Below are 22,504 nucleotides of genomic sequence, written 5' to 3'. Positions count from 1 at the left end.
CAAAAGCCCTGGCTCCCCACCCTTCCCGGGGCAGCAGATGAGGCCGCCGTACTGGAAATGACTTTAATCATTAAATAGAGAGTTTCTGTGCCAGACACTGATTAAGCTGATTGAGGTCCCTGGGATCTGGGTCACTGGACCGAGCTGCTCGCTCGGTGGCTCCGCTGCCAGGCGCGGGTACAATCCCCGCAGTGCTCAGTTCCAGCCCAGACAGGGCCTGACATCCGCTGCCTACAGTCCCGGGGCAGCCGTCACCGCTCCACAGCCAGCGCCTCTGCCTCTGCCTGCTCGTCCGGGAAGGCGATGTCAAAGATCTCCCGGTAGTGCTCCACGAAGTGCACCTCCAGGCCCTCGGTGATGAAGGCTGCCAGGTCGTAGAAGTCCTTCTTGTTCTCAGCTGGCAGGACAATGCACGTCACCCCTGCACGCTTGGCCTGGGGGCAGAGTCATGGTCAGCCCTGGCCGGGCCTGTGGGAGGACAGCAGGTGTGCTGTCCTCCAGGAAGGAAAGGGCTTCTAAGCAGGATCCCCATCCCCGGCGGGGAAACGGGCTCAAGGCAAACCATTGGCCTTGGCTCCCACAGCCTAAGAGCAGGAGCCAGGGCCTCCCCACCTGTGGGAGCAGTCTTAGGGCTCTGAATGAGCCACACCCCCACGGCTTCACCTCCAGGGGTCAGGCACAGTGTCTGGGGCCTGAACACGGGCCTGTGAGCATCTGAGCCCAGCCTGCTCTGCCGCCAGGCCCTGCGGCACCCCTCCCCAGCGCCGGAGGCTACACAGGTCTGCCAGCACAGCCCCTTAAAAGGACAGCAGTTCGCACTGTCACTGCACACTGCCTCCAGGGACAGGAAGCCTCCCAATTTGCCCCACCATTGATCTAGGGAGTTTGTGCCTGGTGTCCAGGTCGAGGTGGTCATGGCCACTTGACCACGCCTCCCTCATGGTGGCAATATCCTGGCTCACTCCACCAGGCTTCCTGCACACACGGCAGGTGTGGTCCAGTCTGGGGACAGGCAGGGCTAGGAGGGAAGAGCAGGGACAGTGGCACTCCAGCCTGCTCAGCACCCTAAGAAGAGGCCAGCCCCTGGGCGGGGAGCTCCAAACACTCCCTACACCAGCAATGCCTAAACCTTGTCCCCATCTCCAGCCTCCCCCTTGCTGCTGGGCTGCCTGGGAAAGGAAGCAGGAGCCAAGCCAGTGGAGGCGCTAGAATGTAATAATCCACACAACTCGCTGTGGAGAAGGCAGCTGGGGCGGTCAGCTTAAGGCCAGCTCCAGGCCAGGGAAACCTGAGTCCAAAGCCCAGGGCTTCCCTCTTTCCTGGCCCACACAGAGGCTTCGTGGTGGGAACTGAGCCTGTCCTGTGGTGGTGTGGGCCCTGCCAGTGCTGTGGGGCGGGCACAAGGACACTCACCGCAATGGTCTTCTCCTTGATGCCGCCAACAGGCAGGATCTTGCCTGTGAGGGAGACCTCGCCAGTCATGGCCAGGTTCTGCCGGACGGGCCTGCCCATGGCCAGGGACAGCAGCGCTGTGACGATGGTGCAGCCTGCGCTTGGGCCGTCCTTGGGGGTGGCACCCTGTGGGGGGGTGTGGGGAAAGCGGGTGAGTAGGTGGCCAGCGGCCCAGGGGCAGGGCGGGAGCAGGCGGCGCGGTTACCTCGGGCACATGCAGGTGGATGTGTGAGGTCACCAGGTAGTTGTTGGCGGGGGCGTGCTGCATGAGGAAGGCCCTGGCGAAGGTGTAGGCTATGCGGGCGCTCTCCTTCATCACCTCCCCCAGCTGGCCTGTCACCTCCAGGCTGCCGTCCTTGTCACCCTTGGCGTCCTTGTCCTGTGGCCGCCTCAGGGATGTCTCCACAAACAGTGTGGAGCCTCCTGGAATGGGTGTGGAGCTGTGAACACGGGAGGCCTCAGAGCCCGGGCTGGCGCTCACTCCACCCCTCAGGGCCACCCTGACCACTCCTGCCCCAGCTCAGCATCTTGGTGCCCCTGGGCAGGGGGTGTGTCCCATCAGGAGCCAACACCGGCCTCCACCTTTGCTGCGTTGCAGGTTCCTGGCCCTCTACGCCCCCCAGGGCAGCCCCCAGCAGCTGCCAGCCACAGAGGATACCCCCAGGGCTACAAGGACCCCAGCCACTGCTGCCCTGCCCAGAGACACAAGCCCCTCTCCAGCCCCTCCCGCACCGCCCCCTTTGCCCTCTCGCCTCCTTTCTGTGTGGTGGCCCCAAGGCCTGTCTGGATGAGCTCATGCTGAGGGACCCCTTGTTCCCACCTGTAAGCCTATCAAAGTGTCACCCAAATCCGTAAGACCCATGGTGTGCTGCCACCCCTGTGTGCTCACAGCCTTCCCCTCCGTCAGCCCCAGACACCCTGAGCTGCCCACACCGCCCCCAGCCAGAGGCAGTCCAGAGCCACCAGCGGCCAACTGCACATGTGTGCAAGGTGGGACCTGCATGTTCTTGGGTAGAAAAGGGAATGGCTTGGGATCTCCTCCCACCACTACACTCACCCATGGCGGTCCAGGCCAGCCCCATGACCACGCCGGGAGGCGTGACGTCGTACATGCGCTCCACAGTGAACACGGGCTTCCCCACGAAGTCCTGGAGGTTCTCGGGCGTCACCTCAACGGACTCAGCCTCGCCGCTGACGATCTTGTAGGCCGATTTCCGCAACACCTGGGCAGTCAAGGCAGCATGATGGGGATGGGAAGGTGGGGTGATGAGCGCGGGATGGTGGGGTGGGCGGCAGATGCCAGGAGGGCGGGGCAGCCGCTCACCTTCTCCACTTGCTTCTGCAGGTTGCGGACGCCGCTCTCACGGCAGTACTGCTTGATGAGCAGCGTCAGCACATCCGACGACAGCTTGGCCTTGCTCTCATCCAGGCCACACAGGGCGCGGGCCTGGGGCACCAGGTAGCGCTGCAAGGGCGGCCGTCAGGGTTGGGTGTGGAGGGACCTTGCCCACCAGCTCAGTCCAGAACCTGGGAGCCAGTGCCTTTCCCATGGCCCCCAGACCCTGGCCTGGAAACGAGGTCCCTGATGGTGAAACCAGGACCTGGACACACAGCCCTGCCACCCACCATGCCCAGAGGTCCGAGGCCTTTGCCTGTGCTGCGTCCTCTGCTTGGATCCACTTTGTATTCCCCAATGGCATCTTAGATACCACTTCCTCCAGGAAGGCCTCCTGGTTGTCTCTGGGCTGACCCCATACACAGACCCAGGGCCTGTAGGGTAGCTGACTGGTTACGTGGCTGTTGCCCTCACCACATGAGAAGGGGGACTGGGTCGTGGGCTTCAGGGTCAGCGACAGCCCCCACAATTCTTGCCATAGTTCTGAGCTCTAACGGCATGCAGGGAGGGCATCTGTGAGACGGACAGAGCCATGCAGGCCACTCTACATTTGCCACTGATACTGGGGGGCATTCCTGATGCCCTGAGGGGTCCCCATGCCCCCCGGTCCTGTCCCAAGGAACTACAGGCCCGCCCCTTGGGGAAGTCAGGCTGGGAGCTGGACCCAGCAGTGGGCATTGAAGCCCCCAGGGGACACGAGGATGCTGGGAAGGCCTCAGGGGCAGGGACCAGTGCCCACCACTGGCTGTCAAAGCGCTCCTAAGGGAGAAATGCACTTTCCAGAGAGAAAACACATCAGAAATACGGGACCCCCACCTCCCCCGCAGAAACAGACCCCGCATGCTCCTCACTGAAACCACTCCTCCTCAAAGCCTCATTCCGGGGGGACCACGGGCCCCGCTGCTTCTGGGCTGCCAGAAAGCTTCCCTACACTCTGGGTCAGGTGGGGGCCCGGCCCTGGGGCAGCCTAGAGGCCCCGCCCGGGAGACGGAGTGTGTGTGCACCGACAGCTGACGGCCGTGTGGCCTGATGGTGGTGGGCGGTGTTTTGGACAGTCCCGGGCCCTAAACCCCGTGCCCGCTCGCGCCACCCCACAGCTGCTCACAAGCGTCTGGTGTGTCTCTCACGGCCGCATCTGCTCCTCTGGGCTACAGGTCCCACCTGTCTCTCCCGGGTCCGGGAACTCCCAGCGGCACGGCCTCTGCAGGCTCTGGGGGACAACCCCTGCTCCGGGGACGAAGACAGCGGTGGGGAGGGCCTGGGCTTACCTCTGCGATGGCCAGCTTCTCCTGGGCCACGTAGCCCGACACATTGATCATCTCCATGCGGTCTCGGAGCGGCTCCGGGATGGTGTCCGTGACGTTGGCCGTGCAGATGAACAGCACCTGGGGGAGGCGGCAAGGTGCTGGGGGACTGGCCGCTCACCCTCCCCCCGAGCCCAGGCCCCGGATGGGCCCCCCACCTTGGACAGGTCCACGGGCACGTCCAGGTAGTGGTCCAGGAAGTTGGCGTTCTGCTCTGGGTCCAGCAGCTCCAGCAGTGCCGACGAGGGGTCCCCCTGGTAGCCCCGGCCGATCTTGTCCACCTGGGGCAGCAGACAGCAGGTGGTGGCTCTCGCCATGTCCCTGGCCAGCCCGCCCAGTGGGGAGACCCCGGGGTCGGGACTGGGGACGCCCTGCGTAAGAGCAGCACCCACACCCTGCCCTGGACGGGCAGCCTGCTGGGCATGGCTGTGGGTGGGAGGGAGCCGTCCGTGCCATCAGGTCCAGCGTCATGGCGACGGCACCTGAGTTGACCTAGGGATCCCGGGGCCCGGAGGGCTCTGGGCTTCGTCTTGCACACGGCCTTGCCTGGTCAGGGCTGCCTGGGACTCTGGGTTAGGAAGGCTCAGGGCCTCTCGGCACGCACCTCGTCGATGAGGATCAGGGGATTCTCCGTCTTGGTCTTCTTCAGGCACTGGATGATTTTCCCGGGCATGGCGCCCACGTAGGTCCGCCTGCGGGCGCACAGCAGGGTCAGAGGCCACTCGGTAGCCTGGCTTGGCCACGACGATGCCGTGCACCCTCCAGGGCCATGGGGGAGAGGCCACCTGGACACCCAGGAGACCCAGCAATGGGGGCACAGGGGGGACCTGCTGGTAGCCACTGGATATGTGGCACTTGCAGGCATGCTGGTCACTTGCCCCGATTTGCCCTGTGCTCATGGGAGCTGGGGAGCACGGGGACATCCACCCAGCTCAGATTCTGGGGTCACCGATTCAAGGCCAGATCTCCCTCAGTTCTGTCACTCAGCTGGCCCCTCCTACCCATGGTCAAAACCAGCCAGGTGCTGGCAGCAGAAGCCCCCACTCCTCACTGAGGGACGCCAGGCACGCCCCAGCCCTCAGGCTCGGGTGACACCGTTCATGGCCAGCACTGGCTCTCAGGAGGGCTTCCTGCAAGCTCTGCCCCAGCACAGGGGCCCAGCACGTGGCACGGACAGACAGAAGAGTCACAGGCCCCACGAGAGGCAGTGAGGAGGGCTCTGTCTGCGGGATGAAGACACGGGGGCAGGGACAGAGGGACTGAGACGCCACTGGGCTGTGTGCCACTTTAAGTGTGCGGGGGTAAGGAGTGTCTTAGGGAGAGGCCCGAGCAACGCAGGTGAGGAGGGAGTCACGTGGGGGTCTTCCAGGCCCAGGACACAGCCCGTACAAAGGCCCTGAGACAGGACCACGCCTGGTGTGTTGGAAGAACAGCGAAGAGGCCGTAAGGCTGAGGCAGAGGGAGGAGGGGGAGAGGGGGAAGAGGGAGGAGGAGGAAGGGGGAAGAGGGAGGAGGAGGAAGAGGGAAAGGGAGGAGATGGAGAGGGAAGTGGGGAGAGAGAAGGGGGTAGAGGGAGGGGGAGGAAGGGTAGAGGGAGGGGGAGGAAGAGGAGAGAGAGAGGGAGGGGTGGGGCAGGTCATGCAGGGTCCTGTGGGCAGAAGAGGGTTTTGCTGCTGTTATCAACAGTGATCCATCTCCCCGCAGCCAGTCTCCTGTCCTTGTCCTTGTCGCAGGAACCCAAAGACACGTCAGTACAGACGCCTGCCCTCCCTGCAGCCCCGCTCCCTGGTGACTCCCTCCCAAGGCCGGAGGCGGCTCAGGCTCGTTCAGACCCCGCCAGGGTCTCTCCTCCGGCAGTGAGGGGGCCTTGTCTGCACCTCTCGCCATCCCTGAACCAGGGCCCAAGAGGCTTCAGGACCACCTCAAACCGCGTGCCCAGGAAGGAGTGGGTGCCCCCCACACCCGCCCCTCCACCTTCACCCAGCTGCTCCTTCCTGCTCACACCCCCACCCCATCCAAGGGACTGCAAAACAGCTCCCCTGGCCTCCCACTCAGACCCCCGCCCCCCTGGTCAATCTGGGACCCCCAAAACTGCACTGGTCCCACCATCTCCAGCTCCTCCCAACTCCAGGCTGGTGAGAGTGGCCGAGGCCTGGGGACTGGACACGGCGCGGGCCAGCATGCTGTCACCCTTGCAGCGGGCAGGCTGAGGAGGCCTGAGCCTGGGGGTTCCAGAGCTGGGCATGTTTTTAGAAGAGCCAGAAATGTTCACTTCAAACCCGGACTCAAGTGAACGCCTTGCAGGATGGAAATAGGTGGTGGACTTAGCAGATGCCTCACGCTCGGCTTTCACTAGGGGCTACGGTTTCCAAACAACCGTGGTCTACAGAGGTTGGCGAGAAGGGAAGCCGCAGAAGCCGCGCCTGGCTGCCCACCCGAAGGGCCAGGTGGGAAGGCGCTGAGCGCTGAGGGCCATGGCCCTTGCTCTGGGCCTGAGGCCGGCCGGGAGGAGTGAGCCCACAGGCCGGGAGGAGTGAGCCCACAGAGGTGCCGAGGTTTCTCCGGTGTGTGCAGCCCAGTCCTCACCAGAGACCATCTCTCCTGACTCCAGCCCACAGACTTCGGGGGCGGGGGGGGGCCGACCTCACCCCGAGTCCTGGGGCATCAGCCACAGCCCACATAAACCAGTGTGTGCATGGCAAATGCCCGCCCTGCAGCTCTGGCCGGGGCACTGCAGGACCTGAGCTGGAACTACCGGGGGCGTCTACTGAGGGCCGGCCGAGATGTCTCTCTCCCAGGGGCCAGGCCGTGGAGATTCCTGCCAGCGCTGTCTGAGCGCCTGGAATCAGCCAGGCCTGAAGTCCGCCACATGGCTGGACTTTTCAGTTACTCTAGCGTGAGTGGAACTGGCTGCCCACGACCCAGATTGCTCTACCAAATGTTAACGGTGACTGGAGAAGATGAAGCCTGGCAGCACCGCTGAGGGGAGCCCGTGGGGAGAGCTGCCAGAGCCGGGCCTACCTGTGGCCCTTGATCTCAGCCACGTCAGTCATGCCCCCGACGCTGAAGCGGAAGTACTCTCGGTTCAGGGCGCGGGCGATGGAGCGGGCAATGCTGGTCTTGCCCACGCCAGGGGGGCCGTAGAAGCAGAGGATCTTGCCCTGGGTGGAGCCGCGGAGCTGGCTGACGGCAATGAATTCCTACGGACAGAGGCAGGCTCAGTGGGCGCGTGGGCTGGGTAAGCCGGGGGCCTGGGCATGACTCCCGCCACCTGCACACTGCCTTACAGACGCCTGAGGGCTGCGGAAAGGGACCAGGATTGTCCGGGAGGCTGAGCAGATCAATACTGCCACTGGCCACAGGGAGGGGCAACCCGTGACAAGAGCTCCATTAACACCAACAGGACAACTAGATGCCAGGAGACCGCGGCTGCCCGGCAGTGCCAGGCCCGTTCAGCAGCTCCCCACCTCCTAACGGGTCCCTTTCCCGGGACCCTGAACACCACCAATGCCCCACTCTCTCCAGCCCGACCCAGAGAGGCACCCCACTCTCCCCCTCCGCCAATGCCTCTGGCTCCTTTTTTTTTTTTTTTTTTTTGAGACGGAGTCTCGCTCTGTCGCCCAAGCTGGAATGCGGTGGCGCAATCTCCACTCACTGTAAGCTCCGCCTCCTGGGTTCACACCATTCTCCTGCCTCAGCCTCCCGTGTGGCTGGACTACAGACGCCCGCCACCGCGCCCGGCGAATTTTTGTATTTTTAGTAGAGACGGGGTTTCACCGTGTTAGTCAGGATGGTCTCAATCTCCTGACCTCGTGATCCGCCCATCTCGGCCTCCCAAAGTGCTGGGATTACAGGCATGAGCCACCGCGCCTGGCCTCCTTTTTTTTTTTGAGATGGAGTCTTGCTCTGTGGCCCAGGCTGGAGTGCAGTGGTGTGATCTCAGTTCACTGTAACCTCTGTCTGCGTTCAAGCAATTCTCCTGCCTCAGCCTCTCTACTAGCTGGGATTACAGGCGTGAGTTACCATGCCCCGCTACTTTTTTTGTATTTTTAGTAGAAACGGGGTTTCACCATGTGGGTCAGGCTGGTCTTGAACTCCTGCCCTTGTAAGCCTCGGCTCACCTCGGCCTCCCAAAGTGCTGGGATTAAAGGCCTGAGCCACCGCGCCTGGGCTCTGATTCCTGTTTTTAGCCTCTGACTCCCACTTGCCTGCCTGGTTTCTAATGTCTCAGGAGTGGTATTTTAAAAATTAATTCAAAATTAATTAATTTTCAGACAACGTCTTGCTCTGTCGCCCAGGCTGGAGTGTAGTGGTGCCATCACAGCTCACTGAAGCCTCCACCTCCTGGGTTCAAGCAGTCCTCCCACTTCAGCCTCCCAAGTAGCTGGGACTACAGACACACACCACCACACCAGACTTTTTTTTTTTTTTTGAGACGGAGTCTCACTCTGTTACCCAGGCTGGAGTGCAGTGGCACAATCTCCGCTCACTGCAAGCTCTGCCTCCCGGGTTCAAGCCATTCTACTGCCTCAGCCTCCCGAGTAGCTAGGACTACAGGGACCTGCCACTGCGCCCGGCTAATTTTTTGTATTTTTAGTAGACGGGGTTTCACTGTGTTCGCCAGGATGGTCTCAATCTCCTGACCTCATGATCTGCCTGCCTCAGCCTCCCAAAGTGCTGGGATTACAGGCGTGAGCCATGGTGCCCGGCCCAAATTTTAAAATTTTTTGTAGAGATGGGGGTCTCCCTCTGTCACCCAACCTGATGTGCAGTGGTACGATCACAGCTCACCACAGCCTCAGCTTCCTGGGCTCAAGTGATCCTCCTGCCTAAGCCTCCTGAGTAGCTGGAACAAGCAGCCCCACCATGCTCGGCCTATCAGGCATGACTTCAGTCCATCTGGGAAATCCTCGAGCCCCCGGGGGCAGGGCAGGATGCTCCCTCCGTCAGGATCCCCCCGACCAGCACCCCCAGGCCTACGAATTCACCAGAGGGCTCCTTTGAAATCTCAACCCACAGCACAGAATCCTGGGCCTGGGCCCACTGCCCACATGCAAATCCACAGCAGGCCAGACACTGGGCTCACCAGGATGCGTTTCTTGACGTCCTCCATGCCGTAGTGGTCTTCCTCCAGCACTGCCTGTGCCCGCACCAGGTCCAGGTTCTCGTTGCTGTACTTGCCCCAAGGGATGGACGTGAGCCAGTCTAGGTAGTTGCGGGTGACACTGCCAGGGGAAAGATGAGAGATGCTGAGCGGAGCTCACCAGCTGCCCGTGTGTCTGCTGGACTTGGCCGTGTGGTTGCCCAGGGCTTGAAACCATGTGTGGGGCCGAGCACAATAGCTCACGTTTGTAATCCCAGCTCTTTGGGAGGCCCAGATGGGAGGATCGCTGGAGCCCAGGAGTTCAAGACCAGCCTGGGCAACTCAGTGAGACCCCATCTCTATAAAACAGTTTACGGGCCAGGTACAGTGGCTCACGCCTGTAATCCCAGAACTTTGGGAGGCCAAGCCAGGCAGATCACAAGGTCAGGAGATCAAGACCATCCTGGCTAGCACAGTGAAAAGCTGTCTCTACTAAAACTACAAAAAATTAGCTGGGCGTAGCAGTGGGCGCCTGTAGTGCCAGCTGCTCCGGAGGCTGAGGCAGGAGAATGGCATGAACCCAGGAGGTGGAGCTTGGAGTGAGACAAGACATTGCACTCCTGCCTGGGCGACAGAGCAAGACTCCATCTCAAAAAAAAAAAAAAAGGAAAAAAAAAAACCGCCCTGGTGTAGAGACAGGTGTCCCTGGGTTCAAATCCCTGGCACCACCTACCAGCTCATAGGCCTTGACCACTAATTCCACAGCCCTGAGCCTCGATTTCCTTGTAGAATGGAGATGGTGATGACATGTCCTGCCCAGGAACAGGACTGATGCTCACTGGGTACCTCCTAGCCCCCCACCAAGCACCCACTACAGCAAGAAGGTGCCACAGAGCTCTCCTGCTGGGTCCCCTGGCCTGCCCAAGACAGGGGCTGAGGAGGGGTTGCCCGAGGGCTGGGCCGCCCCAGGCCTGGAGCTCACTTGAATTCCGAGGAGTGGTTGTCCAGCAGGCCCAGCTTGCTCAGCTCCTCGTCCACAACATCCATGACATGCTTGGGGACCACGAGCTCCTTGAGGCGCTCCCGGAACTTCTCCTCGATGGCGTCCTTGTCGTCCTTCTCCAGGCCCAGCTCCTTCTTGATGATCTTCAGCTGCTCCTGCAGCAGGTACTTGCGGTGGGTCTGCTTGATCTTCTCTTCCACCTGTGGGGTGAGGCGCTGCCATCAGGCCCTGGGTCTGGGAAGGTGGGTGTGTGCATCCCCACACGAGTGGAGACCCTCTGCTCCCCCAGGACTCAGAAAAAAGAAACGAAACCCAGGGCAGGAAGCCTTTGGTTCCATCTTTTGTTTTTTTTCTTGAAACAGGGTCCTCCTCTGTTGCCCAGGCTAGAGTGCGAAGGCACCATGATAGCTTACCATAGCCTCCACCTCCTGGACTCAAGCGCTCCTCCTGCCTTAGCCTCCTGGGTAGCTGGGACCACAGGCACCTGCCACCACGCCTGGCTCTAATTTTAAAATTGTTTATAGAGACAGGGCCAGGCACCGTGGCTCACGCCTGTAATCTCAGCACTTTGGGAGGCCAAAGCAGGCAGATCACCTGAGGCCAAGAGTTCAAGACCAGCCTGGCCAACATGGTGAAACCCTTCTCTACTGAAAGACAAAAATTAGCCGGTGTGGTGTCACATGCCTGTCATCCCAGCTACTCGGGAAGCTGAGGTGGGAGGACCGCTTGAGCCCTGAAGGTGGAGGCTGTAGTGAGCTGAGATTGCGCCACTGCACTCCAGCCTAGGCGGCCGACTGAGACCCTGTCTTAAAATAAAAAATTCCAAAAAATGCTACAACTGTGAAGTGACTGAGCATCAGGCAGGCTGTGATCTGCCGAGTATCAGGACAGTGAGCCTCAATGGCTGGGTCTTAAGAAACAGCATCTCGACTTTTCCCAGGCTGCTTCCCATTTTCCAACACTGTCCTCAAGATTACAAAGGCAGAGGAATTCTTCCCTTGATGTGGGACGGTCCTGAGACTGCTCCACCCTGGGCTCATTACACTGGGACCAGCTTTAAGCTTTCCTGTTCAATGCAGAGAGTTCCACAGCCCAGGACGACAGAGCAGATGCTGGCACGAAGCCCTCAAAACCCAGACAGGCCTTCTGGGCTTGCCCTGGTCGATGCCACTGGTCCCTCCGTGTGCTCCAGAGCCTGACTGATGTCACGTGGCCTGATGGGAAGGCCCCCAAGAGTGGCTGCGCCTCAGCCTCGGGCTCACCTCCCGCCCCAGGCGCTGCTGCAGCTTGCTCAGTTCAAATTCCTTCTTCAGCAGGGAGAGGGCCTTGTACAGCCGCTTGGGAATCTGCCGAGACAGGGAGGGTGGAAAGGATGAGCAGAAGTCGGTGTCTGTGCATGTAGGGCCGAGGCAGGGGAAAAGGCGCACCCTGAGAGATGCTGCCAGGAGCGCCTGGCCACGCCACACCCAGCACAGAGGCGTGCGTGCCCTCTGCCCTGACAAATCCTGTGCTGGAAACGCATCCTATGGAAACCTCCGCAGGCCCTCCAGCAGCATGCATGGGGACGCTCTCAGGAATGCCGCTCACAACAGCAAAAGACTGGCGATGCCCCGGGTACACCGCCCAGAGGATCCCACTGAACCCGCAACGGTAACTCCCAGCTGAAGGCTATGTTGCCGCTCAAAGGCGGACGGATGTGGATCAAGGCACACAGCGGGAAATCATCTCAAAAACAGAGCCAGGGACACATGGCTGGGGCTGGATGGCGCACAGTGGAGGGGTGAGGGCAGGCAGGCACGGGGGAGCCGAGGAGGAGTCAGGGCAGCGGGGCATGGGCGGAGCATAGTGGAGGTGGGGTGCAGCCGGGTGTCGGGGGCTGTGGAGGTGGGCGGCACTCACGTTGGTCTCTTCCAGGACGTCCTGCAGTTCGTGGGACTCGGCCCCGGTGAGCGCAGCGCCCATGTCGCTCAGGTAGATGGGGTTGTCCACCACCCGCTGGCCAGCCTGCATCATCTGCAGCACCGACTCCCTGGGGGACAAAGGGAGCCGCCTCGGTGTCCACGGCCTTGCGCTCTGCTGCACTGCGGCCCCCTGACGGGGACGCAGTCCTCAGGGTCCTTGTCTCCTGCAGCTACAGGCAGGGCCTAGGGGGGCTGGCTGGGAGCAAGCTCTGCTGCTTGGTGCCCAGAGTTCAGGGCCCACCTGTCCTGGGCTGGAAAGGCATGTGGCATCCCCACGTGCAGCCCCCACGGGAGCCGTGCAGTGACCTCACCTCAGCAGTCTGCTCCCCACTCCCCCAGCCAACGCCAGCAACAGCTTCCGGCCTCAGTAGAAGGGGACAAGGAACCTGGGCCTGCTGAGGCCCCGGGCCTCCCACCTGCCACATGCCCCAGTGGGCAGCAGGTTCCTCCACACGGGCCGCTCCCTGGGCCACGAATGCCTGCCCCAGGCGAGGTTTCCTCCCAGGTGGATGCTGAGGAAGCTCCCTACCCACCCAGCTGCAGAAAGAAACACAGAGATGCCCCCCGCCGGCAGCCGCCCGTACGGAGGCCCACCTGTAGAGAGGGTTCAGGGCAATGATGTCCCGGATGGTCTTCACGATCTCTGCGGTCAGGGCCTGCCAGGTATGGGGGCAGGGTCATTGAGGCCCAGCAGTGCTTCAGCAGGGGGTGGGAGGCGTGGCCCTGGGAGCCCCACCCACCAGTTGCTCCATCAACTGCCCCCCTCGCCTCCCCCCCCACCAACTGGCCCTGGCCACGGAGGGCTTCGGAGACGGAGGAGTGCAGCCTAACCTCACCAGTCCCAGGGACACGGGACCAAGAGAGTTCAAACTAAAACCAAACCCTGTCTCCTTACCCCTCAGAGCCTTGTCCTTAGGACAAGCTATCTTGGGAGAAGAAAAGAGACTGCCTTTTCTTTCCTTTATTTTTTTTTTGAGAGACCAAGTCTTGCTCTGTCACCCAGGCTGGAGTACAGTGGTGTGATCATGACTCACTGCAGCCTGGAATTCTTGGGCTCAAGCGATCCTCCCCCCCTCATTTTCCGGAGTAGCTGGGACCACAGGCATGAGCAACCATGCCTGCCTACAACCAAATTTTCATCACCTGGTCTCGGCTGGGCATGGTGGCTCACACCTGTAACACCAACACTTTGGGAGGCAGAGGTAGGTGGATCACTTGAGGCCAGGAGCTCAAGACTCACCTGGCCAACATGGTGAAACCCCGTCTCCACTAAAAATACAAAAAAACAATTAGCCAGGCACTTTGGTGGATGCCTGTAATCCCAGCTACTCAGGAGGCTGAGGTAGGAGAATCACTTGAACTCAGGAGGCGGAGGTTGCCATGAGCCAAGATTGCACCAATGCACTCCAGTCTGAGTGACAGGGCGAGACTCTATCTCCAAAAAAACTGTAATCACCCAGTCTCTAGTCTTTGGCTTTGACCCTGAACTGTCTGAGCTGACCCTGGTAGAAGGCACCAGAACAGGTCCACTGGAGGTCCAGGGCACTTGCTTTAAGAAGAACAAGTTCGGGCCGGGTGCGGTGGCTCACACCTGTAATCCCAGCACTTTGGGAGGCCGAGGCAGGCGGATCACGAGGTCAGGAGATTGAGACCATCCTAGCTAACACGGTGAAACCCCGTCTCTACTAAAAATACAAAAAATTAGCTGGGCGTGGTGGCGGGTGCCTGTAGTCCCAGCTACTGGGGAGACTGAGGCAGGACAGTCATGTGAACCCGGGAGGCGGAGCTTGCAGAGGGCCGAGACTGCACCACTGCACTCCAGCCTGGGCGACAAGAGTGAGACTGCGTCTCAAAAAAAACCCAAAAAACAAAACAAAACAAAAATAAAAAACAAAAAACAAGCTCGCTGCCCCTCAGGGGTCTTGCCAATTCTAATCACATCTGTCAGGTCGGTCACTATCTTCCCCCTGCGCAAGAGTCTCTCAGGCAGCGCCAGTGCTGTGCTGCCCAGGACAGTGTAGCCACTGGTGGCTGTTAGAATTGTTTTAATTTTTAGATAACAGGGTCTCACTGTGTTGCCCAGGCTGGAGTGCAGTGATGCGATCACAGCTCACTGCAGCCTCAACCTCCCGGGCTCAAGCGACCCTCCCACAGGCTGGACCACTAGTGTACGCCACCATGCCCAGCTAATTTTAATTGTTTTTTGTAGAGATAGGGGTCTCGATATTGCCCAGGCTGGTTTTGAACTCCGGGTCTCAAGTGATCCTCCTTCCTTGGCCTCCAAAACTGTTGGGATGACAGGCATGAGCCACTGCACCCAGCCAGCAAAATGTTCCATTCTGTTCCTTGGCCACAGCAGCTCTACTTCAAATGCTCAATACTCAGAGGTGGCCAGGCGCGGTGGCTCATGCCTGTAATCCCAGCATTTTGGGAGGCCAAGGTGGGAGGATCACCCAGGGTCAGGAGTTTGAGACCAGCCTGGCCAACACGGTAAAACCTCGTCTCTACTAAAAATACAAAAATTAGCCGGGTGTGATGGTGCGTGCCTGTAATCCCAGTTACTTGGGAGGCCGAGGCATGAGAGTCACTGGAACCCGGGAGGCGGAGGCTGCAGTGAGCTGAGATGGCGCCACTGCACTCCAGCCTGGGCGACAGAGCCAGACTCTGTCTCAAAAAAGAAAAAACAAAAACAAAAACAACTCACAGGGGCTAGTAGGACAGGATAGAAGTGCTGACCTCAAGAACTCAGGAGGGCCTGTGGACAGGACGGTTCGCCCCTCCCAGCGTCCACAGCAGACATCACCAGTTGATCATGGCACTTTCCCCCCAGGCTCTGCAACAGCCCGGGGAGGAGGCTGATGACACCAGGCACACAAGTAAGGAGCTGACATGCTTCAGGCCTTTGGTTAGCTTTGCTGACTGCCCCTACAGCAGGAGGGCAGGTGGTACCGCCAGGAGGCTGCCCACCTCGGAAGCTGACTCCTTGTGCCACCAGGAAGGCAGGACGGCCTAGGTTGGGGGATCAGGGTGGCCAACAGGCTGTTTCCTGTCCTACAGCCACGGGTCCCAGCTTCCCCTCCCTGACCTCCCGGGCTTGGTGGGAAGCAGCTGGGGCTGGAAGGTGTCTTGGTAACCGCTGGAGGCTTTGGCACAGGGGACGTGGGCTGGGGCTGGACCTGGGTTCCAACCCTGCCTTCCTCTCGAGTAGCTATGGCTCCAGCAAATTTCCTGTGCCTCTCCCATCCCAGAGTCTTCCAAAGACCTCCGGCCAGACCCTTGCTGAGGGGCTCAGGGTAGGAGACAACTCCTAGGAGAGGCTGTAGGAATGGCTCAAGGGAGCCCGTTGGGGAGGCGGCCGCGACCGACACACGGACTCACTTTCACCTCCTCTGTGACCTGGAAGTCCTCGTGGACGACGTTCTCCACCTCCACCATGAGCACCTCGGCCGGGAGCTCAGGGGCAGGCTCCATCGCCAGCTCCGCCGGGTGCCTGGCGCTCAGCTCGTCCTCCGCCTCCTTCTTGCCCCGTTTCGACTTCCTGCGGGGCTTGTGCTTGTTCTCCGCCTCCGGCTCCTCCGGCTCCACCTCCAGCTGTCTGCTGATATGGACTCTGACGCAGGAGCAAGGCAGGCGTGAAGCCACTGAGGCTGGGAGCTGCCCTGGCCCCAGCTGAGGCCTCCCTGGTGGCACAGGTGGTCCAACGGTCCCGCTGAACCCAGACCTCTGGAACCACAGGGTGGCTACGGGGTCCTCAGGCTGGAGACCTGAGCTGCTTTCTTGGGGCCTCCCAACCAGTGTCCCCTCCACCCCTTAGACTCCAGCCAGATTCAGGCATTCCCTGTGTCCCACGCGAATGCACCACTGTCCCCATCCTAAGTATCGTGGATAAGCTGCAGCGACAAGCCCCAGGGCCTCTTGCTGAAAACAGTGTCCGCCTGGCCGGGCACAGGCTGGTCTCTGAGACTCTGCGCCCTGGACTCAGCTCAAGTGGCTCCTTCCTGTCGTTCACATCTCAATTTCAAGGACACCATCGCAAAGAATGTCCCCAAACACTTCACGGAAGCTACCCACCTCCACCTCTCAGGCTGTCTACACCTCCCCTCAGAGCACCGAGCACCCTCCACCTCTCAAGCCGTCTGCGTTTCCCTCCAGAGCACCAAGCACCCTCCACCTATCACGCCGTCTGCATCTTGCCTCAGAGCACCCAGCACCACCTCAACTCAGGGTCTCACTCTGCTGCCCAGGCTGCAGTGCAGTGGTGTGATCATAGCTCACTGCAGCCTCGACCTCCTGGGCTCAAGCAATCCTCCTGCCTCAGCCTGCCAAGTAGCTGGGACTACAGGAACACACTGGGACTACAGGAACTTTTAAAAATTTTTTATAGAAACAGGGTCTTGCTGTGTTGCCCAGGCTGGTCTCAAACTCCTGGGCTCAAGCGATCCTCCCACCTCAGCCTCCTGGGTAGCTGGGACCACAGGCATGAGTCACCACATCCAGCTAATTTTTCTTTTCTTTCTTTTTTTTTTTTTTTTTTTTTTGCAGAGATGGGATCTCGCTATGTTGCCCAGGCTGCACTCAAACTCCTGGGCTCAAGCGATCCAACTGTCTTGACATCCCAAAGTGCTGGGATTCCAGGCAGGAATCACTGTGCCCGGTCCTGCAGCTCGCCCCTTTCTGAGACAGGAGGGGTCCAGAGGTGACATGTCTCACTCTTACCCCCAGGTCTGGCCTCAGTGCTAATAAGAAAGCTGCGGGGCTGACAGACAAGGCAAGCTGATGCTGGGGCCTGGGGCATCCTGGGCTGGTCTCCTGTGTGCTACTCTGCCCTCCACCCCCTACTACCCCCACCAGCCACCCACCTTCTGTGTCCCATGACGATCATGCGCAGCTTGTCCCCAAGGTCCTGCATCTCGTGGATCTGGGCAAATGTCCCCGTGTGGTAGATTTCATCCAGGTTCTCGACCACATCCGACTCATTGCTGTGGAAGAGGAGCACAGAGGAACATTGGAACACGGCTTGCATGCTTGGCAGGATGTCTCCGGCTGAGAGGGAGGAGGGAAAGAAAAGAAACGTCCCTCCAAATGCTACTGAAAACCAAGAGCGGCTTCCTTGGCTCCCACAGGAGCTCCAGAGGCTAGGGAAGCTTCTGCCAGGTCAGGGCTGCCCCCAGTGGTCACAGGACCGGGTGGGTGGCTCCTCACTAAGTCAGCCACAAGGACACGGTCCAGATGGGACTTTAAGTCTCTTCTATGCTCCTGTCACAGAGCCTGCTTGGAATGCATACATGGAACTTTTTTTTTGAAATGGAGTTTTGCTCTTGTTGCCCAGGCTGGAGTGCAATGGTGCGATCTGGGCTCACTGCAACCTCCACCTACCAGATTCAAGTGATTCTCCTTCCTCAGCCTCCCGAGTAGCTGGGATTACAGGTGCCTGCCGCCACGTCTGGCTAATTTTTTGTATTTTTAGTAGAGACGAGATTTCACCATGTCAGTCAGACTGCTTTGGAATTCCTGACCTCAGGTGATCCACATGCCTCAGCCTCCCAAAGTGCTGGGATTACAGGTGTGTGATACCATGCCTGGCCCATGGAACTCATTTCTACGTGGAGCCATGATCTCCGACCAGCTAGCTCGGCTTTCAGGCAGCCTCATGGTGCATCTCATCACCAAGGGTCCCTGAAGTTAATTTCCTCCACATTTTAACAATGCATGAAGTTTAGTGCTACAAGCTGAGTTCTTAGCCCGGGCTGAAAAGGCAGTCTGCCTGGCTCCTGGCCTTTACTCTGGAGGTCTTCCCTGGTTTCCTTCAAGAGTCAAAAGTACAAAGTACAAAGTAGGACTTGTGGTGAGCTGGACTCTAGGGCAATGTCAACAAGGGAATGAAAGAAAAAATCACACTTACTTGTCATCTCTCTTTAGAAAGACACCGACATAAGGCTGGGCAAGACGGACTTTCCTTCTTAGCAGCTCAACCAACTTCTTATTTTTAACCTAGCATGACAATGACCCCAAGGTGAAATGCAGGGTAGATTGTTTTTTTTCTTTGAGACAGAGTCTCATTCTGTTGCCCTGGCTGGAATGTAACGGCGTCATCTCGGCTCACTGCAACCTCCGCCCCCACTGGGTTCAAGGGATTCTCCTGCCTCAGCCTCCTGCGTAGCTGGGATTACAGGCATGCACCACCATACCTAGCTAATTTTTGTATTTTTAGTAGCGACAGGGTTTCACCATATTGGCCAGGCGGTCTCGAACTCCTGACCTCAGGTGATCGACCTGCCTCAGCCTCCCAAAGTGCTGGTATTACAGGCGTGAGCCACCACACACAGCCCAGGGTAACTTTTCTAGTTGACATTTTTTGACAGCAGCTCTAACGTTGTCTAGATTATTCTCTGGGGACATGCTAATCGGATCCGGGATACTAATCAACAGGGTTCGGGAATGCCGAAACCCCAAAAAAGAAAAAGAAAAAAAAGAAAAAAAAAAAGACTGGAGGATAGGAAGCTGTGGTGGTGAATACAGTGAGGCAGAATTAACTAGCAGCATTTTTCTTAGTGGTTTCCTCCATTCCCAAAGGAAATTCAAAGTAGACGGATGGTCAGAACCCAGAAATTGATTTAACATCCAGCTTCAAAAGGGATGTCCAGGGCAAACTGTCTTGGTTTGAAAATCAAAACCATTCTGCTTTTATTAATGTCAGAATAAACAAGTAATTCAAATGTGGCCCACTCCAGAGGTTAATGACTTCCTTTTTTTTTTTTTTTTTTTTTTGAAAGTTTAACTCTGCCGCCCAGGCTGGAGTGCAGTGGTGCAATCTCGGCTCAATGCAACCTCAACCTCCCGGGTTCAAGCGATTCTCCCAACTCATCCTACTCTGTAGCTGGGATTACAAGCGCATGCCACTGGACCCACTAATTTTTGTATTATTATTAGAGATGGAGTTTCGCCATGAGCCACCATGCCCGGTCCCTCCAATTTTCATTGAAAGTTACTTCCTTATCACATCATATGCTGTTAATTAATGATCAAGACCCCTAGGATCACAGCACATTCTCAATAGCAGGTTCAGGGCTAATGATGTCTTCTAGGAAGCATTTGAAGGAGCAAGGAGCTCACCTGATTTCTTTCAAATCTTTGTTAATTCACAGGACAGACCTTGATTAAAGGTAATGGCCTGGCCAGGTGTGGTGGCTCATGCCTGTAATCCCAGCACTTTGGGGTGCTGAGGCAGGAGGATCACTTGAGCCCAGGAGTTTCAGACCAGCCTGGGTAACAGCATGTCCTCATTATACTCAGAAGTCGCTAATGAGGACAGAACCTTCTAGAGCAAGTTGGCCAGAGAGTCAAGCACAAACTGAAGAGTAAATCAAGCTTTGCTAACAATTTCAGAAACATTTCTTGGGTCCCAAAGAAGTTGCCCCCCAATTTCCCCTCTGCCAACAGCTAATAGCTGCATCCTTGGCATCTGCCTCCTGGCCTTGGCAGGATCCATTTTTATGATTTACAACGCATCATCAACCAGAAATATAACAAGAACCACCTGCCAGTTTCCCAAATACTATCCGCAGCCACTCACTTAACCCTCCTGGCTACCTCCACGTGGGCAGTCTGAACTCTTTTAGAAGAATCATCTCTCTGCTCAGACCCTGGGAGCAAGGGGCATCTGTCGCTCTGCAGAACTGAGGGGACCAGACCTGATGAACACCATCCTGGCTCCAGAAACCTGGGAGGGTAAAGAGAACTGCCAGGGGTGAAGTCAAGGATGGGAAAAAGGCCTCAGGGGCAGAGTCCTGAAATGTCAGAAGTACACCAAAGAGGAAACAATATCAGGTTATTACTAAGGCAGGGCCTCATTTTGTTGCCCAGGCTGCAGTGCAGTGGTGACACCATGGCTCACTGCAGCCTTGATCTCCCAGTTTCAAGTGATCCTCCTGCCTCAGCCTTCCAAGTAGCTGGGATGACAGATGCATGCCACTGTGCCCAGCTTTTCTTTCTTTCTTTGTTTTTGTAGAGACAGGGTCTATGTTGACCATGCTGGTCTCAAATTATCCTTCTGCCTCAGCCTCCCAAAGTGCTGGGATTACACATGTGAGACATCGTGCCCAGCCCACATCGTCTCATTTAAGTCCCACAACAACTCTAAGAGACTAATACGTCCATGTCACAGATGAGAACGTGGAAGCCAAAGGAATAACTTGAAGGTTATGGAGCCAGGATAGGACCCCACTGGGTCTTGTTCTGGGGCCTGCATCAGTAACTACTACTAAACATCAAGGAAAGACCTTGGGGCTGGGCGCGGTGACTCACACCTGCAATCCCAGCACTTTGGGAGGCTGAGGCGGGTGAATCACTTGAGGTCAGGAGTTCGAGACCAGCGTAGGCAACATGGTGAAACCCTGTCTCTTCTAAAAATACAAAAATTAGCCAGGCATGGTGGTGGGCGCCTGTAATCCCAGCTACTCCGGGAGCTGAGGCAGGAGAATCACTTGAACCTGGGAGGCGGAGGCTGCAGTGAGCTGAGATCCCGCCACTGCTCTCCAGCCTAGATGACAGAGTACAACTCTGTCTCAAAAACAAAAACAAAAAAAAGCTCGGACACACAAACTGACAGCGTTGGAGAAGCTCCCTCTGTCCCCTCTCCACTGTCTGTTGCCCCTCTGAAATGGCCTTTCCCTTAACAACAGATCCTTGAGATTTGTTTATCAGAGTCTGGAGGATGAGCGCAGAGGCTGACTCACTGCGTGACCTTGCTCCCCGCCAGTTAAGAGATAATCTTCCCATAGATCCCAGTTTCCACATCAGTAGTTGTTTTTTAAGGGAAGGGAAGCTAGGGGAGAAGGCTCTTGGGGCCTTCCTACTCTAAAAGCTCAAGTTCCTTACACTCTGCTTTCTCCCTATTACATCATCCTGCTCCCTCCCCACCTCCAAGGCTCTTAGTCTGAAATGATCTAATTTCTACCACCGGAACATAAGTTAAGGCCAGGGACTGCATGACTTGTTCACTACAGTATTCTCAGCACTTGCTACGTGGTAGGAGGTCAAGAACACACTGAATAACGTCCTCTTCCCACCCTCCTAAGCCTCCTGTCCCATCCACGCTCTATTATTTCTCGTAATTATTGCCTTCTAATACAATATCGTTACTAATCATCTTTATTGCCTGTCTCATCCTGCCAGAACGTAAGCTCCAAGACAGATTTTTTTTTTTTTTAAGAGTCAGGGTCTCGCCATGTTGACCAGGCTGGACTCCAGGGTTCAAGCAATCCTCCCACCTGAGCCAGTGGAGTAGTTGGGACTAGACCGCGAGCCACCATGCCCAACTTCAAAGGCATAAATTTTTCTGTTTTGTTCACTGCCATATCCCCAGCACCTAGAACAGTCTCTGGCAAATAATAAGCAATCAATCAAGAAGTATTTGTTTAAGAAACGAAGGAATTCTGATCCCAGTGAGGCTCGTAATCAGACGGCAGAGCGCCTGGGGCAAGGAGGTGTTACAAAACTCGTGCCAAGTAAGCAGAAAACTAACAGCGCCGTAACACTACTCTGGTCCCTCCCGGCCCAGGATTTCTACGCCGGGGTTCTAAGTGGATAATCCTAGGCTCTTCGGGTTCAACTCCTCTCATCTAACAGATCCTAAGAAATTCGAAAGGGGAGGACTTTGGCTCAAGGTTGCCAAGCTAGTGGTGAGCAGACAAGGATTCGAACTGCACCCTTTGAGAAACTTCATGTCTGAAAAAGTTGCGAAACACGAGGGCGCTAAAGTGATCCCACGGTTCAGCCCGCTGCTTGCAGAGGTGGGAAACCTGAGGCCGAGGCGGGGACTCCCATTACCTCGATAATCTTGATAAAGCGCGGGAACACCGGGTTGCGGGTGATGGCGATGAGCGGCAAGTGCGGGAACACATCGGGGATCGTCATGGGCGTGAGCGCCGTTATGACCGGGCCTTCCCCGCCGCCCGCGCTGCCCCCCGCGCCCCCGGCTCCTTCCTCTGCACCGCCCTCGGAGGCGTCCTGGCCCCCCGAGAATGCTCCTCCGCCGCGGCTGTTCGCTTCCCAAAACCCTCGCCACTGGCCCCCAATTACCGGGCCTCGGCCCCACAGTGCCCAAGGAGGAAAGACGTCACAGGCCCGCCGGCCTCGGAACAACCACGCTCCGGCTGCAGTGGGGACCCGCCCCCCGGCGGCGGCCAGTATCGGCCGCCGCAGCGCCCAGCACCGCGCCGCTCCCCACAGTCGCACGTAGCCTGTGCTCGCCGCCATAGCCCGGCCATACTGACGGCGCACACACCTCGCGTCATTTCCGCTCGC

The 22,504-nt window shown here is 58.1% G+C and overlaps 1 protein-coding gene across 2 annotated transcripts; it reads right to left on the bottom strand.

Annotated features, from left to right (window-relative positions):
- Positions 1–49: 49 nt before the first annotated feature.
- Positions 50–22,504, bottom strand: LONP1 (lon peptidase 1, mitochondrial). 2 transcript variants are annotated; one of them, XM_073017066.1, is made up of 18 exons: positions 22,485–22,504; positions 18,102–18,190; positions 17,059–17,178; positions 15,578–15,809; positions 12,794–12,855; positions 12,138–12,267; positions 11,501–11,584; positions 10,218–10,438; positions 9,239–9,377; positions 7,174–7,352; positions 4,757–4,844; positions 4,311–4,433; positions 4,117–4,233; positions 2,777–2,917; positions 2,510–2,675; positions 1,658–1,875; positions 1,414–1,578; positions 50–434 (listed from the first exon to the last, which is right to left on the bottom strand). In XM_073017066.1, the coding sequence occupies exons 3-18, from the start codon at positions 17,106–17,108 to the stop codon at positions 252–254; spliced, it is 2,298 nt and encodes a 765-aa protein (XP_072873167.1). In that variant the 5' UTR covers positions 17,109–17,178; positions 18,102–18,190; positions 22,485–22,504; the 3' UTR covers positions 50–251. The 2 variants fall into 2 exon arrangements, with proteins under 2 accessions (XP_072873167.1, XP_007993125.2); XM_007994934.3 differs by lacking the exon at positions 22,485–22,504 and adding an exon at positions 22,028–22,478.

The sequence above is a fragment of the Chlorocebus sabaeus genome, chromosome 6 (assembly GCF_047675955.1).
Source record: "Chlorocebus sabaeus isolate Y175 chromosome 6, mChlSab1.0.hap1, whole genome shotgun sequence".
Lineage (NCBI taxonomy): Eukaryota > Metazoa > Chordata > Mammalia > Primates > Cercopithecidae > Chlorocebus > Chlorocebus sabaeus.
The sequence above is the reverse complement of the archived record's forward strand: the minus strand, read 5'-3'. Positions and strand labels throughout refer to the sequence as shown.